Source organism: Silurus aristotelis, assembly GCF_946808225.1.
Source record: "Silurus aristotelis genome assembly, chromosome: 20".
Taxonomy (NCBI): domain Eukaryota; kingdom Metazoa; phylum Chordata; class Actinopteri; order Siluriformes; family Siluridae; genus Silurus; species Silurus aristotelis.
Genome location: NC_139593.1, coordinates 14,835,414 through 14,858,038, shown reverse-complemented (window position 1 = coordinate 14,858,038; position 22,625 = coordinate 14,835,414). Strand labels below are relative to the sequence as shown.

At 38.7% G+C, this 22,625-nt stretch overlaps 1 protein-coding gene across 2 annotated transcripts in view; it reads right to left on the bottom strand.

The window, feature by feature from the left end:
* LOC310715767 (fibroblast growth factor 14-like) overlaps window positions 1-22,625 on the bottom strand; it is a 72,115-nt gene that overhangs the window by 26,617 nt on the left and 22,873 nt on the right. The window contains exon 1 of one of the 2 annotated variants that reach the window (XM_083522453.1): window positions 6,708-7,729. The exons of the other annotated variant lie outside the window; for it this stretch is intronic. Coding sequence (XP_083378579.1) covers window positions 6,708-6,900 — 193 coding nt within the window. The 5' untranslated portion in view covers window positions 6,901-7,729. Of the gene's footprint in view, window positions 1-6,707; window positions 7,730-22,625 lie in introns of those variants that run through there. 2 annotated transcript variants of the gene reach the window in all.

Below are 22,625 nucleotides of genomic sequence, written 5' to 3'. Positions count from 1 at the left end.
CTAAAAATCAGTATCAGCCAGAGAAAAACCCATATTGGTTGACCTCTAGAAAGTAATACATTGGAAACTTTCTTGTTTATTCTATGATTTAGAATTTTGCAGAAGCAATTTTGTAAAAATCATGCCCCCATTATTTGCATTAACAATTTACTTGCCTTATACTTAATTCTCTAACTTGCCTCTTCAACATTAATGTATAATTGCTACATTATCTCTGTATAGTCATCTGATGGTCACTGGACATGGCTGCCAATGTTTAAAATATTATGTTTATCTCCTATTGATGTACTTTTCTAAGATAACACAACAAGATTTAGGATTCAGAAGATGTTCTCCTTATCTTAAGCTCTTTTTTTTATTATTTTTATTGATTAAGTAGGTTAGGGAATCCCATTTCTTGAAAAAAAAAAAGTATTTGACATTACCCAAACACTGACTGTACGCACTCATACTATTACACACACCAGATGGCAGTGACCCACTTTCAGATGTACAAGAACATCCCTCACATAAATTAGAGAGCAACTTCTGGCTTTCTTTTCCTTCACTAGGCAGATTGCATTTAGTGCCACATGCTGTGATCAACCTTTCAGGACTCAATATCAGATTAGCACTGTCACATTATACTAATGAACTTTCTTTCAGACCACAGTGTGTGTGTGTGTGTGTGTGTGTGTGTGTGTGTGTGTGTGTGTGTGTGTGTGTGTGTGTGTGTGTGTGTGTGTGTGTCTGGACTAAGCTTTAAAGGTTATACATCTTATTGAACTTCTATCTTAATTCATCATCTGCTGCTAAGGAGATGATAACCATTTAATGGTAAATCACATTGTATTACAGTGCACAATATTAAATGCAATACCTGCGGTATATCATACCTTATGTAATAGATTTTTTGTTTAAGATTTTTTTAAGATTATATTTTTGAACATTCTCAGGAATCTTGAATCATTCCAGTTTCACACTCTGGCTCTGTTGCCATGGAGAGTTTCCCGGCTCCATTACACAGCCCCTCCCTAACCTAAAGTCTGTTACTATGGAGACATTCTTCCTGTCTAGGATTTCCCTCATCCAGACTGTTGCCAGGGAGACCATATCAGGGATTCCCATTTCCTGTCCTCACCAACAGACACTACTTGTCTGTTTTTTTTCAACAAATATGTTTTGGGTATCCTGGGAAATCTCTTCATTTCCAGTGTTCTACTGCATCCACCTAGATGTTTGGGATTGTGTCTGCCGTTTAGGATAGAAGAAACAATTTGCTTGTAAGTGCTGTCTGCTCTCAAGTCATGGCGGATCATGAAATGTGGACATATACCGACAGAGCTTTTGTTTGCCATTCCGCAGTCCAATAATGCAGGAACAAAAGGACCCTTTGATTTTTTATCATACCTATGTCTTGTCATCTTGTCTTGCCAATATCTTGTCATGTCTGGAGCAGTGCATTTAAGATACCAGACAGCCAAACCTAAGCAACTATGGTCAGTATACAATTATACATGGCTACATACATATGCATTATAGCATATAAATACATATAATAATATGTACATTTTAACATTTATATAGGCTAAAGATTTTTTTATGGGTTTTTACCTGGTATGAATGTTCTTTAAAAAGAACATATTCAAAATTATTCTTATTTACATCATTCAAATGAACATTGAATAATGTTTTTGATATATGATAATCTAGCACATTAATGTAAAAACAATAATAATAATAATGCCCTCCCATAATTGTAGATGATACTACAATATAACAACTCAAATACAATATAAAACTGATAATTAATTTTATAGTAGTTCTCTAGAGTACTAATTAATATTTTATTCAATAAAAGAAATTACAAAGTCTGCTACCAATTGTCCATGCTTCTTGTCACTTGTACTACTAACCCACCTTTAACTCGCTAACTAATATAGATTTTGCTTTGGTTTAGGAAGCATTAATGAGCGAGAGCAAACGTGAGCCCTCTGATTCAGACGCCCTTCAGACGACCTTCAAGTGATGCCAGAGGAAATGGCAGGATTTCAGAGACTTGCAGTGTCACACAATGTAACTGGCGCACATTTTAAAGAGAACTCCTAGCGCTCTCTGCGTGTGTCTGTTTTTTTTTTTTCCACAGATCTTGTCCTGATAAGACACTCAATTAATATTCTTATAGCTAAAGGAAGATGATAAATAGAGCCCATTAACAATATATTTGGTGACAACCTTCCAACCTGATGCGGTACCACATTCTTATACGCACGATACACAATATAATGGTAACATAATTGAATCAAATAAATGCTTTTTTTTATTTCATTTTTAAAATGTGACATGGAAGAGATCTTTGTTATGTAATTTCTCTGAGGGGAGAGATTCTCTTGTGCTATTGTTAAATGATATTAGATGATTAGATGATGAACGTATTGTATATAATTATATTGGGGCCACAAAATGTTTAGAAGGGTAGGATGAGAATTATACAGAAGGGTGGGATTGGAAGCTGATACATATAGAAAGAGATGAGGTGGGACCGAGGTGCCATGAGCAATCAGTGAGTTGTTGCTGTAATTTCCGAACAGAAATGTGGCGTGTACAAATGAGACATTCACACATTAAAGCCGCCTCTCTTCCTCCGACATGGAAAAGCATGCCTCCTAATCAGCTCTAACTGACAATATGTTGCTGATGACATTTAATACATTGTTCATGTGTGGGTTTGGCTCAAATTGCAATCAAGCAATGATTGTGAAATTAAAAAACTGAATTAAAATTGTTGAAGTTAAAATACATTGATATACACTGAATACAGGATTACCTACTTCCAACCCTGCACTTGGTTTAAAGAATGGGAAAAAAGAATAAGACATGCAATTAAAGTTATCAATGTAATAATTATCAATAGAGGTGGGCTGTTTTTTTCAGTACTAAAAACAATCTGGTATTCATGATGCCAGTCTTCACAAGAGCCCCTTTCCAAAACAAAGCAGCTGTGAAACCTAACAAGTGCAACCCAATAGTTGTGAAAATAGTAATAGAAATTCATACGGATGGAGATGTCAGGGACCCAAATATCTATTATTTTTTCAGCCATTTGTAGTTCTTCTCCAAACTGTTACCACAAAGTTTGTGGCACACAGTTGTATAGGATGTCTTTGGATGTAGTAGCCCAATATTTTTCCTTTATTTTAACTAGAAGACACAAACCTGTTTCACCATGACAATGCTCCTGTGTGCAAAAAAAGCTCTATGAAAATTTGGTTTCAATGGGTTGGAATAGAAGATCTTGATTGGTCTAAAGCTCCAATCTCATCCCTACTGAACACCTTTACTATGAAACTGAATGCTATAGTAACTGCACCCCAGGCCTCCTCACCCTACATCAGCACTTGACTGCCTAAATGAGCAAAAGTCTCCACAAGCACACTGCAAAATTTAGTGGAACAATAGCAAATAAGGTCTAAATGTGGAATGGGATTTTCAAAAAGCAGCTGTATGCAACCTTTTGTCCATATAGTTTCCTGTCCTACAGAAATATTGCTGATATTTTTCCTAGTACTGGTGTAAAAAGTAACCTAGTAAAGTACAGTGTAATTATGAAAAGGTAATAGTAACATATTAGGTTAGTGCAAATTTCTGGTGCAAACGTCACACGCATACAGTATCTAAGTGGTAGAAATAACCACTAACTGTCAATAGAACCACCTTTTTGTTTTGTCTTTTGCTGGAAGTGTCTCTAGGACAGTATATAGTGTTGAATGTATGGTATCTTTTGATATTGAGTAAAGGTTTTTTATTGATCAAAGCCAATCCAGAAAGCACTGAGCACCATGTATACACACATTCATTCACACTTTGGACCAATTTTGCCCTGACAAGCAATCAAACAGAGGGTTTTTGGAAGGTGCCTGGCAGACACCCAGAAGACTGACAAGTTTAGGATTGATTAGATACTTAGTTACAGATAAAGTATATTTCTTGGTGTAGCAGTTTTTAGCTCTTGCGATAGCAGATTTTATGTCTGACCACCTAAATGTACAGCTAGGCAAGTACAATAAAAAGGCACAGACATGTCACTAGATGGCCAGGGGTTGTGAAATTCACAGCAGTATGCAATAAGTGCAGAGAAAGGAAGGCTAGGAACAGCAAGAACACTAAGGCTCTCGTCTGGACCTCCCTGACCATGCATGACAAGGAGAGGGGAACTTATCAAAAAAATGTAAAAATGTTTATAATATTGATAAAGAAGTATTTGAAAGTTTTTAGGAGTTTACAAATATTTCAACACAAAATAAATGTCGAATTTAACTGTTTGAAATGCACCAGAATATATTGAATACATACATACATAATTACATTTATTAATGTATTTATTTATTTATTTATTAATAATTGCTACCACACAAAATCTTTTCACACTAGTAATTCTCACCTCTGACACACCAATTTTTTTGTTTTATGCACAATGCTCACAATATGCAGGTATTTTCCTTATACTTCATAAGAAGGGTGGATTATTTGAGAAAATCTAATTTACCAGCTGGTTCAGTTTTGGATCAAGACATAATATCAATATACCGAGATGAAGTCTTTGCCTAAGCCTTGTTCAATAATAATAATAATTATTATTATTTTTATTATTATTATAATTATTATTATTATTATTATCATCTCATTTGCCATTTTACTTATTTAAAGTAACAAGTGTCGTTTTTTTTTATAATGCATTCATTTATAAAGGAATTTGCTTTCTGCTATATTTACTATTCCTCTGCTTTAAATGTAAGGTTTGCAGCACCTCTTGCTTTTTTTTATTTCTCTATCTATTATAAAAGCCAGATAAAATGAATTATACATAATACTAGTATGTCACCCCTGCATAAAGCCAAAACTGCAACTACTGAATATTATAATAAGCTGTTTTCTCAATTTTTTGTTTCACACAATTTTAATTTACAGCTGTTTTGACAGAAACAATGTTAATGGAAAAATAGGAATAGCAGAATGTATAATCAGCAAGCATACATATTGATGTGCATGTGTACGAGGGTATCGAGAAATTTAGGACTTATCTGTTCACTGTCAACTATTGACTTGATCAATCTCAAGTGGGTAGAAAATTAACAGCTTTCTATAAAGCCTCCATGACACAAGCACAATGGTACACATACACATAAACCCAGATGTTCATCTTACCGGGCAAAAAAAAAAAGAAATACTAAAAACTCAGCTAAACTCTGTGAAAGAACCTCTTAAAAATAATGAAACACACTCTTGGTCCATTAAACACTTCTGTGTAAGCCTAAAAATGCACATCCTCAAGTGAAGAGTACTATGGTCAGAGTTGAACAAAATGGCGTCACCTGATATAGTATGACTTCCTGCCTCCGTCATTACTTCTCCCCCTAGGCTCCACACACACACACACACACACACACACACACACACACACACACACACACACTAGTCATGTCTATTATTCACAGTATGATATTCCGCCCAGACAAACACTTAGATACACACACACACCTCTTGATATAGACACAACAACCAAAACCTCCCACAATGTGCCAAAGCTTCCATCTGCTGTGGCTTTATAAGATCTTCCTGTGATGTACCAACATGCAGGTCATGGAACTACCTAAAGATATTAAAATTGGATTTAAAGCAACAGGCCAGGGAATACCTAAACAGAAAAAAGAAATGCGAGTCATGTTATAAATCTACCAACAAAATGCGGACCCTGAAAAAAATTTATAGAATACAGCTGCTCCAGCGTCTCACTGTGTTCATTTGATGCTGATAATTTATACAGAAAGAATATAATATGGCTTTATACATATTTGGTCCGGATCAACAAAAAACAAAACGCTACCTGATATGATTTGATAAGCACCATGAGTATACCATGAGAAGATCATCTCCACTCCAATCCACTGGAAGCAGTGAAAGTCACCTGTAATCATGTGTCATAACCACACCCTCTAATTTTGTTTATAACCACCAAGCAGCAAATCTGAGTACAGCATTTCCAAACTCATACCATAGGAACATCTTTCTTTTCGACTCCCATGTGAGTGTGAAAGAAGGAAACAGCTAAAAAAAAAAATTCACCTTCGTTCCACATCATTCAAAGCAGTTTAGAGCAATGAATCAGCAGACAGGATTTTAAATGCAGTGTTCCTCATTATCAGGCCCGAAATAACGCCTTTTGGCCTATGAATAATAAAAACATCATCTTTCAGATGGTCTGCATCTCGGAGCAGGGCATAATCCATCTTGGCCTTTAATCAGCCTGTCAATTGTAAGAGTTACTAAAAACTGGATTTTGCTGTCCAAAAACAAAATGTGTGCAAGAACAACAACAACAACAACAACAACAAGAAGTGTAACCCATAAATAAAACATCAGCAATATATTTGAAAGCAAAGAAGCGTTAAAGATAGAAATCGGAAAAGAATCTCCTCGAATTGCGACTCAGCTTACAGTAAGTGTAATTAAAACGAAACAATATATTCCCTTATCACATCTAACCTGATTAAGCTGCTCTAATCGGAAAGAGGATAAGGTGGACCTTTCAGTGGCACACTGAGGATGCTCTCAAGTCTAATTAAACACAAGTGGCTTTGCGCCCGAGACGCAACAGCTTCAGGAGCAAAAAAAAAAAAAAAGAAGAAAAAAAAAAAAAAGAAGGCGCCCTTTATTGATTTGGCTCACACCTTGTCTCCGTAGTCTTCTTTTCTTGAGGCCAAAGATTCGCACTTTGGAGAAGATGTCGACCAGGTTGGTGTTACAGAGCCCTTTGCTCTTATTCGGGCTTTTCCTGCGTCGGTGAGTCGCCGGTCGGTGCAGGTGCTGCTCGCGCGCTTGTCGCTTTTGGCGAATCAGACCGCTGGCGATTGCCGCTGCCATGGTTCAGTACACAAATGAAAAAAATACACACACTCCACCACGACCACCACAACCACGACTATGACCACCACCACCTCCTCCTCCTTCTCCTCCTCCTTCTCCGAAGAACGCAGACGGCAAAAACCGGAGCGGGTTCACCTCCGAACGCGCGGAGCAAAACGACACGGAGCGATTCGCTGCTTCTTCTCTCTTTCTGTCCCTCTGAGTCCCGCTTTTGTCCGCGTTCATTACCGAAGCTAGAAAAAAAATGTAACAAAAAAAGACACCGACTTTTTTTTAGGGGTCAGGGCAAAAAAAAGTCCAAGCGCCACACGTCGACGTGTTTATCTCCGCCGTGAGTCCGCGTAAAACTGCGTGCGCCGTCATGCGCTCTCCGGTGAAAGATCTGCACACACGACTCTACCCGACTTCTCGGACGAACATCGGCGCCTCCACATTTTTTACTTCGAAACGAAACACATCTGTGCGCCAAGGATCCCACCAGACATCTTCTTACCAGGACCAGAAAGAATTACAGCTTCTCCCAGAACCTTCTTCCTATTCCGGTCCCTCTCCCGACAGTCTCTCTCTCTCACACACACACAAACACACACACACACACACACACACACACACACACACACACACACACACACACACGCGCGCAACACAGGTGGATCTCAGGGCTGGATCTCTGAGTGTGTATCTGGTGTTGTAATGTCCGCGTGTTTCCTGGGAAGAGCGCTCGCTCGCGCGCGTGTCTGCGTGTGTGTGTGTGTGTGTGTGTGTCTTGCCGGGTGTGGCACTGTGGTCGCCTCGCACCAAGTTCACTATGGAAATGACTATGCAAAAAGTGGAGGGAGACGAAAGGAATCATGCATTGTGTGTGTGTGTGTGTGGGGGGGGGGGGGGGGGGGGGATAGGGACTTAATGGAATGAGGTGTTCACTATCTATCTATCTATCTATCTATCTATCTATCTATCTATCTATCTATCTATCTATCTATCTATCTATCTATCTATCTATCTATCTATCTATCTATCTATCGTTGAGGCTTATTGGGGACAGAATGGCAAAACCCCTACTAACTTTTTTGCCTTAGGGAACATGGTGGCGGGATGTTTTCCCATATCCACCCCAACCCCGCCTTATCCATAGATATCGATGGTGGTGGACATGTGGTCACAAATGAAGTATATTCAAATCTAAATGTTATGCAAAATTAAAAAAAATTACAAATAAAAAGGTGGCATAGGCCTGGCCTAGAAGATTCGACAATATTCGTAACATGTCATCGAATAATTCTTATATTCAGCTGGAACGTTGATCAGGTCAGAATAAACGTGTAAAACGGTTTGTGCGCACGCACGCACGCACGCACGCACGCACACACACACACACACACACACACACACACACACACACACACACACACACACACACACACACACAGACGCGCACGCAAACAGAATTACAAACTTCAGCACCTAAAGTTTTGATTTTTTTTTTGCACGTCTTTGTTTTCTGCTCTTATTTCCCTGCTGTAGACTGCAGCGATTTTCTGTATTAACAATCCAGATCAGCAGTAACCTGTCATTTGATTCAAATCCACGTACTGTGCAAAAGACAAACAAGATGAAACTCAAGAGAGCCATCTACTGTTTGGGTTGTCTATGTAAATGCTGTGGGTTTAAAAATCACAGCAGCTCCACTTTCTTATCTTGTCACGGTGTGTAGACGTGCTGGCGGAAAAGCAGACGCACTGCAGGTCGGCTGTGAATATGCAATCAGTGCACATGGATGAGGTACGAGTGAATGGATGAATGTGAGTGCTCCTGCTTATTTAAACTAGTACACATGCAAATCAAACCAACTATTGTAAGCTTCCAGTTCTTCTAAAACAGACGTCAAAAGTCAAATCACTTCTGCATTCTACATTGTGTTAATCATAAAAGCATGTTTGTTCGTTTTTTTTTTTTTTTTTAATCTGTGATTTCTTCCTTTGAATTCCCTGAATGCTTCAAATAATGATAACTGGGTGATTTTCTCATCAAGAGCTTGCTGTTGTCTTGGAGCGGGATTAAGGAAGTCCTGCAGACAGTTTAGGGACCTTGGACAGCTCTCAGAGGCTCAAGCACTATGATGAAACTGCAGGTATGAAGAAGAAGAAAATCTTTTGCACTTCAGCAGACAACACAATACTCCACTTTAACACAGAGGTTAAATCTAGAATACTAAGGTTTTTTTTGTCTATCTGGGGAGAAAATGTCCCATTTAGGAGCCATTTTGATTGCCATTTTTATGAAAACCCCAGAGTGTTTGTTATATAACATAACATTGTTAGAACCTTTAATGAACACTTTTTTTTCATAATGTAGCAATCATGCAAACATTTTACACATAAAAAAAATCAACCTAAAAGAAGGATTGTAACTTTCATATTACCTTCCTGATATGTGTGTGTCATTTGCCTACAGGTTAAATATATTTAGATTGTTCTATAGCTTATTCTGTTCAAAGGCCTGTATTTGATATCCTGATGTTGTAATTCAAGAGATCCACTAGAGGGAAATATGAAGCACTAGCTGTATTTGTGCCATAATAAACCACAGCAATAGGTTGTGATCTGGGTGATCTTAGTGCCGGTCCCAAGCCCGGATAAATGGGGAGGGTTGCGTTAGGTAGGTTATCCAGCGTAAAACATGTGCCAAATCGAATATGCGGATCACAAATAAGAAAGTTTCTACCGGATCGGTCGAGGCCCGGGTTACCAACGACCACCACAGGTATTGTTAGTCAACAGGGTACCGGTGGAAATTGGGCTACTGTTGGCCAAAGAAGGAGAAGGAGAGGAGGAAGACGACTACAGAGACATCATCGGATGGTGGTCTGTAGGATGGTTTTGGAGGTGAAGAAGAAGAGGAGGAGAGTGAAGCCTGAAAGAAGAATTAGATGGTGGAAACTGAAGGAGGAAGACTGTAGTGTGAGGTTCAGGGAAGAGGTCAGTCAGGGGCTCAGTGGTGGTGAAAAAGTGCTGGATGATTGGGCAACTACTGCAGAAGTTATAAGTTAGACAGCTAGAAGGGTACTTGGTGTGACATCTGGAAATAAAAAGGAAGACAAAGAGACGTGGTGGTGGAATGAGGAAGTGCAGGACAGCATAAGGAGAAAGAGGTTGGCAAAACAGAATATGGATCGACAGAGAGATGAGAAAAGTAGGCAGGAGTACAAGGAGATGCCGCAGCAGGTAAAGAGGGATGTGGCGAAAGCCAAGGAGAAGGCATATGAGGAGCTGTATGAGAAGTTGGACACTAAGGAAGGAGAAAAGGATTTGTACCGATTGGCCAGGCAGAGGGACCGAACTGGGAAGGATGGTCTTCATGGTCTTCAAGAGCAATAAAGGATGGAGATAGAAATGTGTTGACTAGTGAGGAGAGTGTGTTGAGAAGATGGAGGGAGTATTTTAAGCAGCTGATGAACGAGGAAAATGAGAGAGAGAGAAGGTTGGATGGTGTAGGGATGGTGAAGCAGGAAGTGGATAGGATCAGTAAGGAGGAAGTGAGAGCAGTGATTAAGAGGATGAAGAGTAGAAAGTCGGCAGGACCAGATGACATACCGGTAGAAGTGTGGAGATGTTTAGGAGAGATGGCAGTGGAGTTTTTAACCAGATTTTTCAACAAGATTCTGGAAGGTGAGAGGATGCCTGAGGAATGGAAAAGGAGTGTGCTGGTACCGGTTTTTAAGAACGAGGGAGCTGTGCAGAGCTGCAGTAACTACATGGGAATAAAGTTGATCAGTCACACCATGAAGTTATGGAAAAGAGGTGACCATCTGTAAGCAACAGTATGGTTTCATGTTGAGGAAGAGCACCACAGACACCTTATTTGCTTTGAGAATGTTGATAGAGAAGTATAGAGAAGGAGCTTCATTGTGTGTTTGTGGATTTAGGGAAAGCATACGACAGGGTGCAGGGAGAGGAACTGTGGTATTGTATGAGGAAGTAAGGTGTGTTCAGAGAAGTATGTGAGGGTGGTGCAGGACATGTATGAGGACAGTGTGACATCAGTTAAGTGTGCAGTAGGAACAACAAACTGGTTCAGGGTGAAGGTTGGACTGCATCAAGGATCGGCTCTGAGACCTTTCCTGTTTGCAGTGGTGATGGACAGGTTGACGGACGAGGTCATACAGGAGTCTCCATGGACTATGATGTTTGCGGATGATATTGTGATTTGTGGGGAGAGTAGGGAGCAGGTTGAGAAGAGCCTGGAAAGGTGGAGGTACATGCTGGAGAGAAGGGGAATGAAAGTCAGAAGGAGTAAGACATGTGCAGAGGAGGGACATGGGTATCAGTAGGAGAATGCTGAGGATGGAGCCACCAGGAAGGAGGAAAAGAGGAAGGTCAAGGAAGACCTATTTACCATTTATTTTTATTTACCATTACAATACAATAAACTACCATATCTAATACAACTAAACAATATACTTGCAATCAGCAATATTTTATATAGTTTTCTTTTTTGTTGTATGCCAATATTTGTGGTAGGCCATTAGGGTCAGCAAGGCCTTCTCTGCTGGCCTAAATCAGAATCACAGACTTACATTTTAATGTCCATTAATATATTAAATTATTCCAAATAATCTATTTTCTTCATTTCATATAATTTCTCTCAGGTGTAAGGTATTTAAGTGTAAGTTTTGGTTAGTTTCTCTTCAATCAGATTTTAGCCATCACATCACATGTTACCGGGATCAGAAGTATCTGTCTGCCTTGAGCTATTACTGTGAACACTGCAGGTGTCCTATAGCTGACCTAACCTGATTTCTGACCTAACCGGATTTTTCCAAGGCATTTTCCTTTGATTGGATAGTCAAAGGGTTTTTAGTCAGATCTTGCAAACCACATCTGTAGCAAACTTCACAAGCTCGAATATATTAGTGTTAATTAAATAGTCAATTAATAGATGTTTTATCTTAATTTACAATGGCAAAAAAGGAGAAGAAATTTATTTGGTCGCGGATACACCTTTAAGGACATTCACAAGATGGACCTTTCAAGAAAAGCTGGACATTGTGAGTAAAAATCAACCAAAACAGTTTAAAACAATTGTTAAGCTTTTTCATTTATAATTTATACTTTTGTGTTTTCTCTTCTGTAGAATTTGCACAAAAAAAGCACAATTTGCCTTTATTTCAAATTCCCTAGGAAAACCTTAATGCATAGAAAAAATGACAAAAAAAAGAGATGATGTATGTGGGAAAAGCAGCTGTGGCTGCAATGAAAGAGACTATTGGAATTGTGTTAAATGAGGTTCTTGCTTTGGTAATGCCATTCATTTTAAAGCATGCGACACCTGTCTGTGATGCAGCACTCTGTTATACTGGGTTTCTCTGCAATATTAATGGGTTTTATAGATGTCGCCTAGGTGTGAAAAATGTCTTACTTTTAATATTTTTTACAGTATAATAATTATTAAATAGTATTATTAAATAATGCTGAATAAATACATTATACTTTATTAGTTCATTTAGTACATTTTTATCATATTTTTTAATGGTCATTGCTGTAAGATAATAAAATAAAAAAAAATTATTCAAATTATCCTTTGTTTAAAGTAAAATATTAAAGGTATATGGTTGGGATAAAAAAAAAAAATTACTAGACTCACTACCTGGCAAAAATGCTATGAAAAAAATGTATAGTATATGACCAGATGTGTGTGCATAACCATGGCATTCGCACATGCTACATCCTATGCTACATCCTATGCTACATCATATGCACAAATGTATGCTACATTAATATATATATTTGGACCCCCTTCACCCTTATAACAGCCTTTACTTATCTGGGAAGGCTTTCCATTAGGTTTTGGAACTTGCCTTATACAAAAGAGCATTGTCATTTTGGAAGCTTTTTAGAAAATTGTTAATTTGTAAAAAAATAGAAACACTTTTCATCTATTGTTGGTTGTCTGCTTCCAGACTTATCCATACCTGTAAAAGATCACTGTAGGAGTTCAAGTAAACCACTGAGGAATTACATTACTTGTTCTGGCTCACTTCCCGTGGGCTCATCACCTGCAGGAGGGACCGTAAGGGACCGGTGCTGAGAGGATTGGGCAGCAGTCGAAGGCGGGGGCCTTGACAGCCCGATCCCTGGACACGGAGAAGTGTCTGGGGAATCTGCTTAGACTGCTGCCCCCGCGACCCGAATTACGGATAAGCGGGAGAAGATGAATGAATGAATGAATGTTCTGGCTCACTTTGAAGTGTAATAGAGTTTTGTCAGTGACTCATTGTGTCTGGTCAAAAGGCTGAAAGCATTGATACAAAATTGAACTGTGTAAAAAAAAGACAGTGTCCTGCCATATTTTATCAGTATACTCTATTAGAGATATATACATCATTTGAAGTTACCTTGTCGCTAGCATTCTTTCCTGTTTTTTTTTATTTATTTATTTTTATCCTGCTTGTTTCCATGGTTTTTGAGATTCATCTTTGCCGTGATTCATCACCTTCTGACTACGTGTATGTTGTAATTTTGTACATATAATTATATATCTTTTGAAAAGATTCCACACTTGAAATCCACCTATGGCAAATTAAGTTGTTTGGACATAATTTGGAAAAGCACACACATTTAATTATATAAGGTCTAACAGCTGAAATGCAGCATACTATCCAAAAAAAATCAGAAAACAAACCAAGCCATGAGGTCAAAGTACCTGCCTGTTTAGAGACAAGATTGTAGTGAGTCACAGATGTAGCAGGTACCAAAATCCGGGTGTATTGAGAGTTCTCAAGGGCAAGAGCAAAAGCAGAGAAAGGCCTTGGTAAGAAAGTGCAAGATGAATATGACACTTTTTTGTTGAAAACATTCCATACAGGTTTTTATGTCTTGCACTGAGAACATGTCATTTGGGCACACTGGTATAAAGCTGAGATTGGTGGAGTGTTGCAGTGATGGCTGACCTTCTGCAGGTTTCTGATCTCTGGAGCTCAACCAGAGTATGACCATCTGGTTCTTATGCCACCCCTTTGACCAAGGTCCTTCTCCATCATTATTTATTTTGGCCAGGCTGCCAATACTAGATAGAGAGTTTAATTCAGAATAGGATGTTTTGTGGACAGCATGATGGTGAAGGAATTTATGTTAGATGAAAGTGAGGCTTTCTGAATGATGTTTTCAGTATATCTTGTATGTATACTGTATTGTATATTGTATAGATTGCAAATACCAAAATAATCAATCAAATACTGTTTATGTTTCTTAGTGTTCACTCTACTTCTCACTCCATGAAGAAGCAGAAAAGATTGACTGGTTTATCAACCTACTGACCAACAAGCATTCACATACACCACAGCTGTATGGTCTCAAGGTGGAAAGCACACAGATTCCTACGGCACTTCCTATGGGTATTATACCACCTTATTGTGGTCAGGGTAATTGAAGATGGACTCTCAAGCCCGAAGTAGGAGAACCTAAGCATTGCAGAATTCTGTTTGACTGCTGGCTCTCATGTCTGTGTATTCTCAACACAGATATTCTCACAGAGCTGACCTGCCATAATGACTAAGCTTCCCTTGAATCTCTCACTGACATGTCCATTGATTTTAATATCATGCTTTGAAATTGAGAAGGCATTAAAGCCATCACGATCATTCCAGTCCCAGATATACACTTCACACAATACCCACAGACTCAATATTTAACTTCACCAACCCTCCACATCAATGACATGCAATGCCATCAATGAATATCTTTACTCATGAGAGTAACCACCACATTTTCTGTGGTACTTTGGTCCCCACGGATGCAAAGTTCTGGGCCCCAGTCTAATCAACAACCACTGAAATCCAGTCTCATGAAAAAAAAAATTCCCAAAGTGCCATGAATTTATTGAAGCTTTCAGCAAAGTTAATGCCACTTGAATGCTACCTCACTTTCCTGACAACTGTGTCATCAAGCTCTCGGCAAGAACTACCCATTCTCATATCCAAGGTTTTGAAATAGAGATATATTCACCTCTAAATGTCACCAGCCACTGCCAGTTTTTTCCCATCGAGAAGTCTGACCATGACATTCATTAACAGGCCTAAATTAAGTTACTGTCAAATGCTGCTACTCTACCACTGGTCCCAGCGACACTAAAACAGGTTTTAAAATGTGCCAAATTTGTCATTACATACATTGACAACATCCTGGTCTATTCCCCAGACAAGGAAGCACGTCATTTCAAACAAGTGCTAGGTTGACTACTCACTGACCAACTCTACATTAAGGGAGAAAAATTTTATTTCCATGGCATCTACAATCACATTCATTGGCACACAGTAAATGCACAAGAACCAAGACAACAGTGTCAAAGTCATATATATATCAGGAATAACATTATGACCACCTACCTAATATTGTGTTTGTCCCCCTTTTGCTGCCAAAACAGTTCTGACCCATCAACCATTAACAGCATCAACTAACCTTTCTTTTGGCTTCTCCCATTAGGGGTCGCCACAGCGGATCCTCTTCATGTTTAATTTGGCACATGTTTTTACGCTGGATGCCCTTCCTAACACAACCCTCCCCATTTATCCAGGCTTGGGACTAGCACTAAGAGTGGCTGGGGTTGGTTCCCTGACCAGGGATCGAACCCGGGCTGCAATGGTGAGAGCACCGCATCCTAACCACTAGACCAGCAGGGACCCTATAAACTTTCTTTCGGCTTCTCCCAATAGGGGTCGCCACAGCGGATCATCCGCATGTTTGATTTGGCACATGTTTTTACACTGGATGCCCTTCCTAACGCAACCCTCCCAATTTATCCAGGCTTGGGACCAGCACTTAGAGTGGCTGGGGTTGGTTCCCTGACCGGGGATCGAACCCGGGCCGCAGCGGTGAGCGCACCGCATCCTAACCACTAGACCAGGGGTCGGCAACCCGCGGCTCCGGAGCTGCATGCGACTCTTTCATCCCTCTTCTGCGGCTCCCTGTGGCTTTGGAAAATAAATAATGAGTATTTAATTAAAATGTATTTTATTTTAGTTCGTTAGTTTTTAAAATGTAATTCTAAATTTGAAGATTTTGGTGATCTTGTAAAATCTAAATACAACGTGTTAAAGTTTTTTGTCGCTCTTCATATGCGTCACAACCGCTAATGTGCGACACCCACCGGCACGCGACTTCTTAAACTTTGGTTGATGGCACACAGAAGGGGACGGCATTTTTGGTTTGCTGCCGGTGGATAATTTGTGTTTGGCGTTCTTTTCATAAATACAAGAAGGACTCAAATAGACATTGAGTATTTTACTTGAAAGTAACCTTCAACCCAATGTCTTTTTTTAAGGAGTTAAAAATTTTTTTTCTTGCATGCAGAAATAATAAGTAATTTCATTCTCTCTGCAGTTCATTGATTTCATAAATGGAACACATTATGGTTTGATTATACATAGCATAAAGGCAAAAAAAAAAAAATAATTTACATGTAGTGTTATTTCAATTTACATGTCAAAAGGATTTTGTGGCTCCCAGAGTTTTCTTTACTGTGGGAAACAGGTCCAAATGGCTCTTTGTGTGGTGAAGGTTGCCGACCCCTGCACTAGACCACCAGGGGACCTTCTAACAGCATCAACTACTTCAGCAATTTAAACTACAGGAGCTTATCTGTTAGATCAGGAAAACTAAATTGGAGGTATTTAGAATTGCGTATAAAGACAGTATGCTCAGCTACAGACAGGCGCTAAAAGCTGCTAGAGCTGAACACCTGAGCAAACTCATAGAAAACAACAAAAACAATCCCAGGTTCCTTTTCAGTACTGTAGCTAAACTAACTACAAATCAGGGCTCTGAAAATTGTGTTCCATCACAGTTTAGAAGTGAGGACCACTTTCTTCACTGAAAAAATAGATAACATTAGAAAAACAATTGTGGCAGTTCAACCTCTGACACCATCTCCTGAGACAGTGTTACCCTCAACTCCACAACTCCACTGTTTTACATGTATAGGACAGGAAGAGCTGTATAATGTTATTGCCAAAGCTAAATCGACAACATGTCAGTTAGATCCAATTCCTACTAAATTACTGAAGGAAGTGTTATATACAACTGGTGAACCTCTTCTGAATATTACTAACTCTTCACTATCGTTAGGACATGTCCCTAAATCCCTCAAGTTAGCAGTTATTAAGCCCCTCATTAAAAAACCTAATCTGGATCCAAACACGCTATCGAATTACAGACCAATTTCAAATCTCCTATTTATGTCTAAGATTTTAGAAAAGATTGCCGCTGCCCAGTTATGTTCCTACCTGCAAGAGAACAATATCTATAAAGAATTTCAGTCAGGTTTTAGGCCCCATCATAGCACAGAAACTGCTCTAGTTAAAATCACTAATGACCTGTTTTTAGCTTCAGACCAAGGCTTCATCTCGCTGTTGGTTCTACTAGATCTTAGTGCTGCATTCGACACTATAGACCATGATCTCCTCCTAGATCGCTTACAAAATTACATCGGCATTCATGGACAGGCATTAAGCTGGTTTAAATCCTACCTGTCTGATCGTTACCATTTCGTAGATTTAAATGGAGCGCTATCCAGGCTAATGCAAGTAAATTATGGCATGCCGCAAGGTTCAGTTCTAGGACCCCTGCTCTTCACAAAATATACATGCTTCCGTTAGGAAATATTATTAGAAGGCATGGAATTAGCTTCCATTGTTATGCTTATGATACTCAGCTATATATCTCATCTAAACCAGGCGATACAGCTCAATTAACTCGGATAACTGAGTGTGTTAAGGAAATAAGAGATTGGATGACCCATAACTTTCTACTTTTAAATTCTGATAACACTGAGATTTTGCTCATCGACCCAAAAACTAGTATACAGAAGCTCCAGCATCTCAACCTGCATTTAGACGGATGTTTTGTAACCACTAGTTCAACGGTAAAAGACCTGGGAGTTATTTTAGACAGCAACTTGTCTTTCAATTATCATATCAACCAAGTTACAAAAACAGCCTTCTTTCACCTTAGAAATATTTCTAAGTTAAGAAACATGTCTATATCCGATGCAGAGAAGCTCGTCCATGCGTTTATGACCTCCAGAATAGACTACTGTGATGCGTTACTAGGTGGATGTCCTGCATCATTAATAAACAAGCTTCAGTTAGTCCAGAATGCAGCAGCCAGAGTTCTCACAAGGTTAAGAAAATATGATCACATAACCCCAATAATATCGTTCCTACATTGGCTTCCGGTTAAGTTTCGAATAGACTACAAACTATTACTTCTCACTTATAAAGCACTAAATGGTTTGGCTCCTATGTATCTATCCAGTCTTTTAACACGCTACAATCCGCCACGCTCCCTGAGATCTCAAAACTCTGGGCTTCTAGTAGTTCCTAGAATAGCAAAGTCCACTAAAGGTGGTAGAGCATTTTCACATTTAGCTCCTAAACTCTGGAATAGTCTTCCTGACAGTGTTCGGGGCTCAGACACACTCTCCCAGTTTAAGTGTAGATTAAAAACATATCTTTTTAGCAAAGCCTACACATAACACACATCACATATCATAACTTTGTGCTCCAGAACATCTGATCACATGCACATGCACATCAACTTGTGCTGTTAATATCATGAACAGCAGCTACGCTAATTCCTCTCCACTGCTTCTCTTTCTCTCCCCATCCCGAGACACCCTGAGGTTTGGCCAGCTCCAGTCACCTCCCACCTCGTGATGATTACGGACCTTTGAAGAAGTAGATGCTGAACTCGCAAACATCCCGAACCATCCAGAGACGTACCAGTGCCATTTGGATCCCGCTACATGTGTGGAGTTTGACATTGGACCTCCTGGATTGTTTAAAGGCTCTGGCATGGAGAAGCTGATGCTGGATCTGTGATGATCACAAATGCTGAGCTCATAAAACTAGGAGCTACTAACCATATAGACTGTATAAGACTGCAGAAAGAACATCACTTATAATCTTATACTCCGGTAATCATGTTAGTTCTCACTCTCCAGTGTTCTGTATTGTTAAAAGATTTATGATCAAACTCTTGATGTCACCCAAATGAGGATGGGTTCCCCTTTTGAGTCTGGTTCCTCTCAAGGTTTCTTCCTCATAACATCTAAGGGAGTTTTTCCTTGCCACAGTTGCCACGGCTGCTCATCAGGGACAAATTCACACCATTCACCTTAACTGTTGATTTGTGTAAAGCTGCTTTGAGACAATGTCTGTTGTGAAAAGCGCTATACAAATAAACTTGACTTGACTTGACTTGAGATCAGACCACACAGGCCAGCCTTCGCTCCCCATGTGCATCAGTGAGCCTTGGCTGCCCATGACCCTGTCGCCGGTTCACCACTGTTCAATCCTTGGACCACTTTTCATAGATACTGACTACTGCAAAGGGAACACCCCAGGCGAGTTGCAGTTTTGGAGATGCTAGCCATCGGCATCTAACCATAACAATTTGGCCCTTTTCAGACTTATTTAAATCCTCACGCTTGCCTGCTTCTAACACATCAAATCTGAGGACAAAATGTTCAGGTGCAATGATGAAGAGACAATCATTTGGTATTCTTTTACTGGTCATAATGTTATATTGTCTCCTGATTATAGTTTGGGAAATTCCTGTAAGTTTTATAAATGAAGCCATTTTCATCTGCATTTGCATCTGTGTCTGCCACCGCACACATACAGTATATACACAGTATATGCACCTTTTAACACAAATAAAATTCAACATTTAAAAATAAATCATAAAAAGCAGTAAACAGTAACATATGTTTCCAGTCGCAAACATTTTCTAAACAACATTTTTGGTGCAAAACTTATTAGTAGACTTAAGTACAATTTCTACAATTTTATAAAGACCGATACTAGTAAGTTTTATTTAGAAAATCTGGAGAATTCTGGTGCACTTGCTTATTTTTTGCATGGAATCCTAGAAGCCTTTACCCTTATTTGCCTGAAAAGTAGTCTGTTACTTATATTTATAGTTTGCATGTCATTCCATTTAGAGTTTACTTGTGCCCTGATATATAAGAATACTTCTTTATAAGCAGCATTATTGCACTTTGTCCACGGCGTGGCGCTGTGGGTCAGGATGATAAATGAACCTAGGCCACCCACAGACATGGAAGCAACAGGATTAGAAAAAAAAATCCTGTTCTAATAGCAGAATAGAGGATGAATTACAAGATACGTGCAAATTAAGCAGTAATCTATAGTCATGTATAGTCAATATATTGCCACAATATTAGATATAATAGAAAAACTGTATGCATTTACACTGCTAGGATACATAATATATATTTGAACCATTTATTAGGCCAGACAGTGGAAGAGGAGAGTGCAAAGAAAAAAGAGAAGACAGAAGACATAAAAATGGAGACTTGAGATACTCCAGAGGAGATGATAGAAAGATATAAGAAATAATAGATTCTTTGTTTCAGTCTGACTGCAGAGAAAAAAGGAGAGCCATCTATAGGACATAAATGGAAAAATAGGACCATCTAGCAATGTGTTACATCAAGCACAGAGGCAAAGTGTGAAACAATACATCAAACCCATTTAAATAATATATTTGTAAAATTGAAACACTGATCCTATTGACAAAATCTATCATATGACTATATGAAATATAAAACAACAGTGCTTCCCTAGTCTGCAAGATGATTTTGTGCTATGTGCAATAGATTTTGATATTGCTAATATTTTAATATATTGCACAGCTAATATTTTAAAAGAGATAATTATGTTTTAAGCTGACTAAAAGCAAGCCTTCTGATGCTGAACTGATTTTCAGGCTAAACTCTGCATTTCTCTCACCAGGTTTGCACTATTTCGCTCATATGTAGGTGACAGGAATGACGCTCATGCATGCGTCTGCTGATTTGTTGAGTCTCTTTTTGGCCCTTCCTCCTATTGCCTAATTGATGGCGTGAAAGGAGAGTCCCTCTGCAGTGGTAATACCCACTCACTCACCCACCTCCCCCAGCCGCACCCCTACTAGACCTGTTGCTAAGCAACACGGCTTGAGTGGAACTCCCAAATCCCAGAAAAGAGGAAGTTGGAGAGGCAATCACCTGCAGAATGTGAGCTGATGCAGCAATGATCTCGACTAGGACTGTCTGTTTTTCAAAGCTACCAATCTCCCCCTCTCAGCACCCAAACATTACCAACTAAAGACCTGCCTGTCTTGTTACACCAGTAGAAGATAATTATTTGTAAAATTGGTACACACAAAATGAATTACATGCATGATTTTTATTTAAGATATTTATACTGATTCAATAAACAAATGCAATCTCATGCAATTGCTCCTATACAACACCACACTGGCACACACAGTCACCGAACAGCCATTATCACTGTACTGCAGAGGAGCATCAGCAGTTACAATATGATCAGTGCAGCATTGCATTCATAAACAAGGAAGGCTCTCTCCGTTTCTCACTTGCTCTCCCTCTCTGCAGCTCCATTCACAGGGGAAAGAATGAGCTAATGGTTACAGAAAGAGAGATGGATATTTAAATATGTACTTTATTAAACATTATGCTACTATATTTTTCAAAGAACAATAAAACAGTGGCCTTTTTGTCCAGGCTTGAATAGAAAATTGTTGTATTTTATATATTTGCAATATGTACTATTAAGTATTAATATTGTTAATTCTATACATACTGCTTAATGGCCACTAAATTAGAAATAAATTCTTGTCATTCATTCAGTCAATCAGTTACTATTGCACAGTATGATTAGAGAAACTGGCTGGTGATGATTTTCTGGTCTTTTCATGTACAAAATGGTGTGAAAAACAAAAAACATCCAGACTGATTTGAGCGGAATCAAAAACACGGTGCTTAATGTTTTCAAAACCATGGACAGCAAGAATGAAATGAATGAAACGAATGAATGAATGAATGAATGAATGAATGAATGAATGAATGAATGAATGACAAAAACTAAATCATCTTGACTTTTTCCAATCTTTGTTTATCAGTGAGCCTCTGCGATATCCCAGGCACGTTACCAAAATGGATATAAAGGAGGAATGGCAAGAAGAAAGCCTACTGAATTCTGTTTAGTCAGCAAACATTCAGAAAGAAATTTGTCCTTACAAAATGCCATGAGAAAAAAAATAATGTTTCTGGGAATAAATAAATAAATAAATAGATAGATAGATAGATAGATAGATAGATAGATAGATAGATAGATAGATAGATAGATAGATAGATAGATAGATAGATAGATAGATAGATAGATAGATAGATAGATAGATAGATAGATAGATAAAATTAAACCTCCTCTAAATAAACAGTGCAAATTCTTGGGGCACTCTGTGTGGCATAAAACTGTCATGGGAAACATCAATGAATAATAAAATATGCAATTTCAAACTACCAGAGACCATGTCATATTTATAAATTGGGGAGGGTTGCGTTAGGAAGGGCATCCAGCGTAAAACATATGCCAAATCAAACGTGCGGAGGATCCGCTGTGGCGACCCCTAACGGGAGAATCCGAAAGAAACCGTTCTGAGGCTATGGCTAAGCATTGTTTAAAGTTCAAGGTTTTAAAAAATGAACTGCATATTCATCCACCTTCTGTAATTTTTCTATCAATGATGCAGACAAAAACTTTACTTGAACATGTCTTATAACATTTTACCTTTAATGATCTATAGTCAAATTAAATCTTTCCTTATGTGATCCTCAAAAGAAGTCATGAATAACATGGA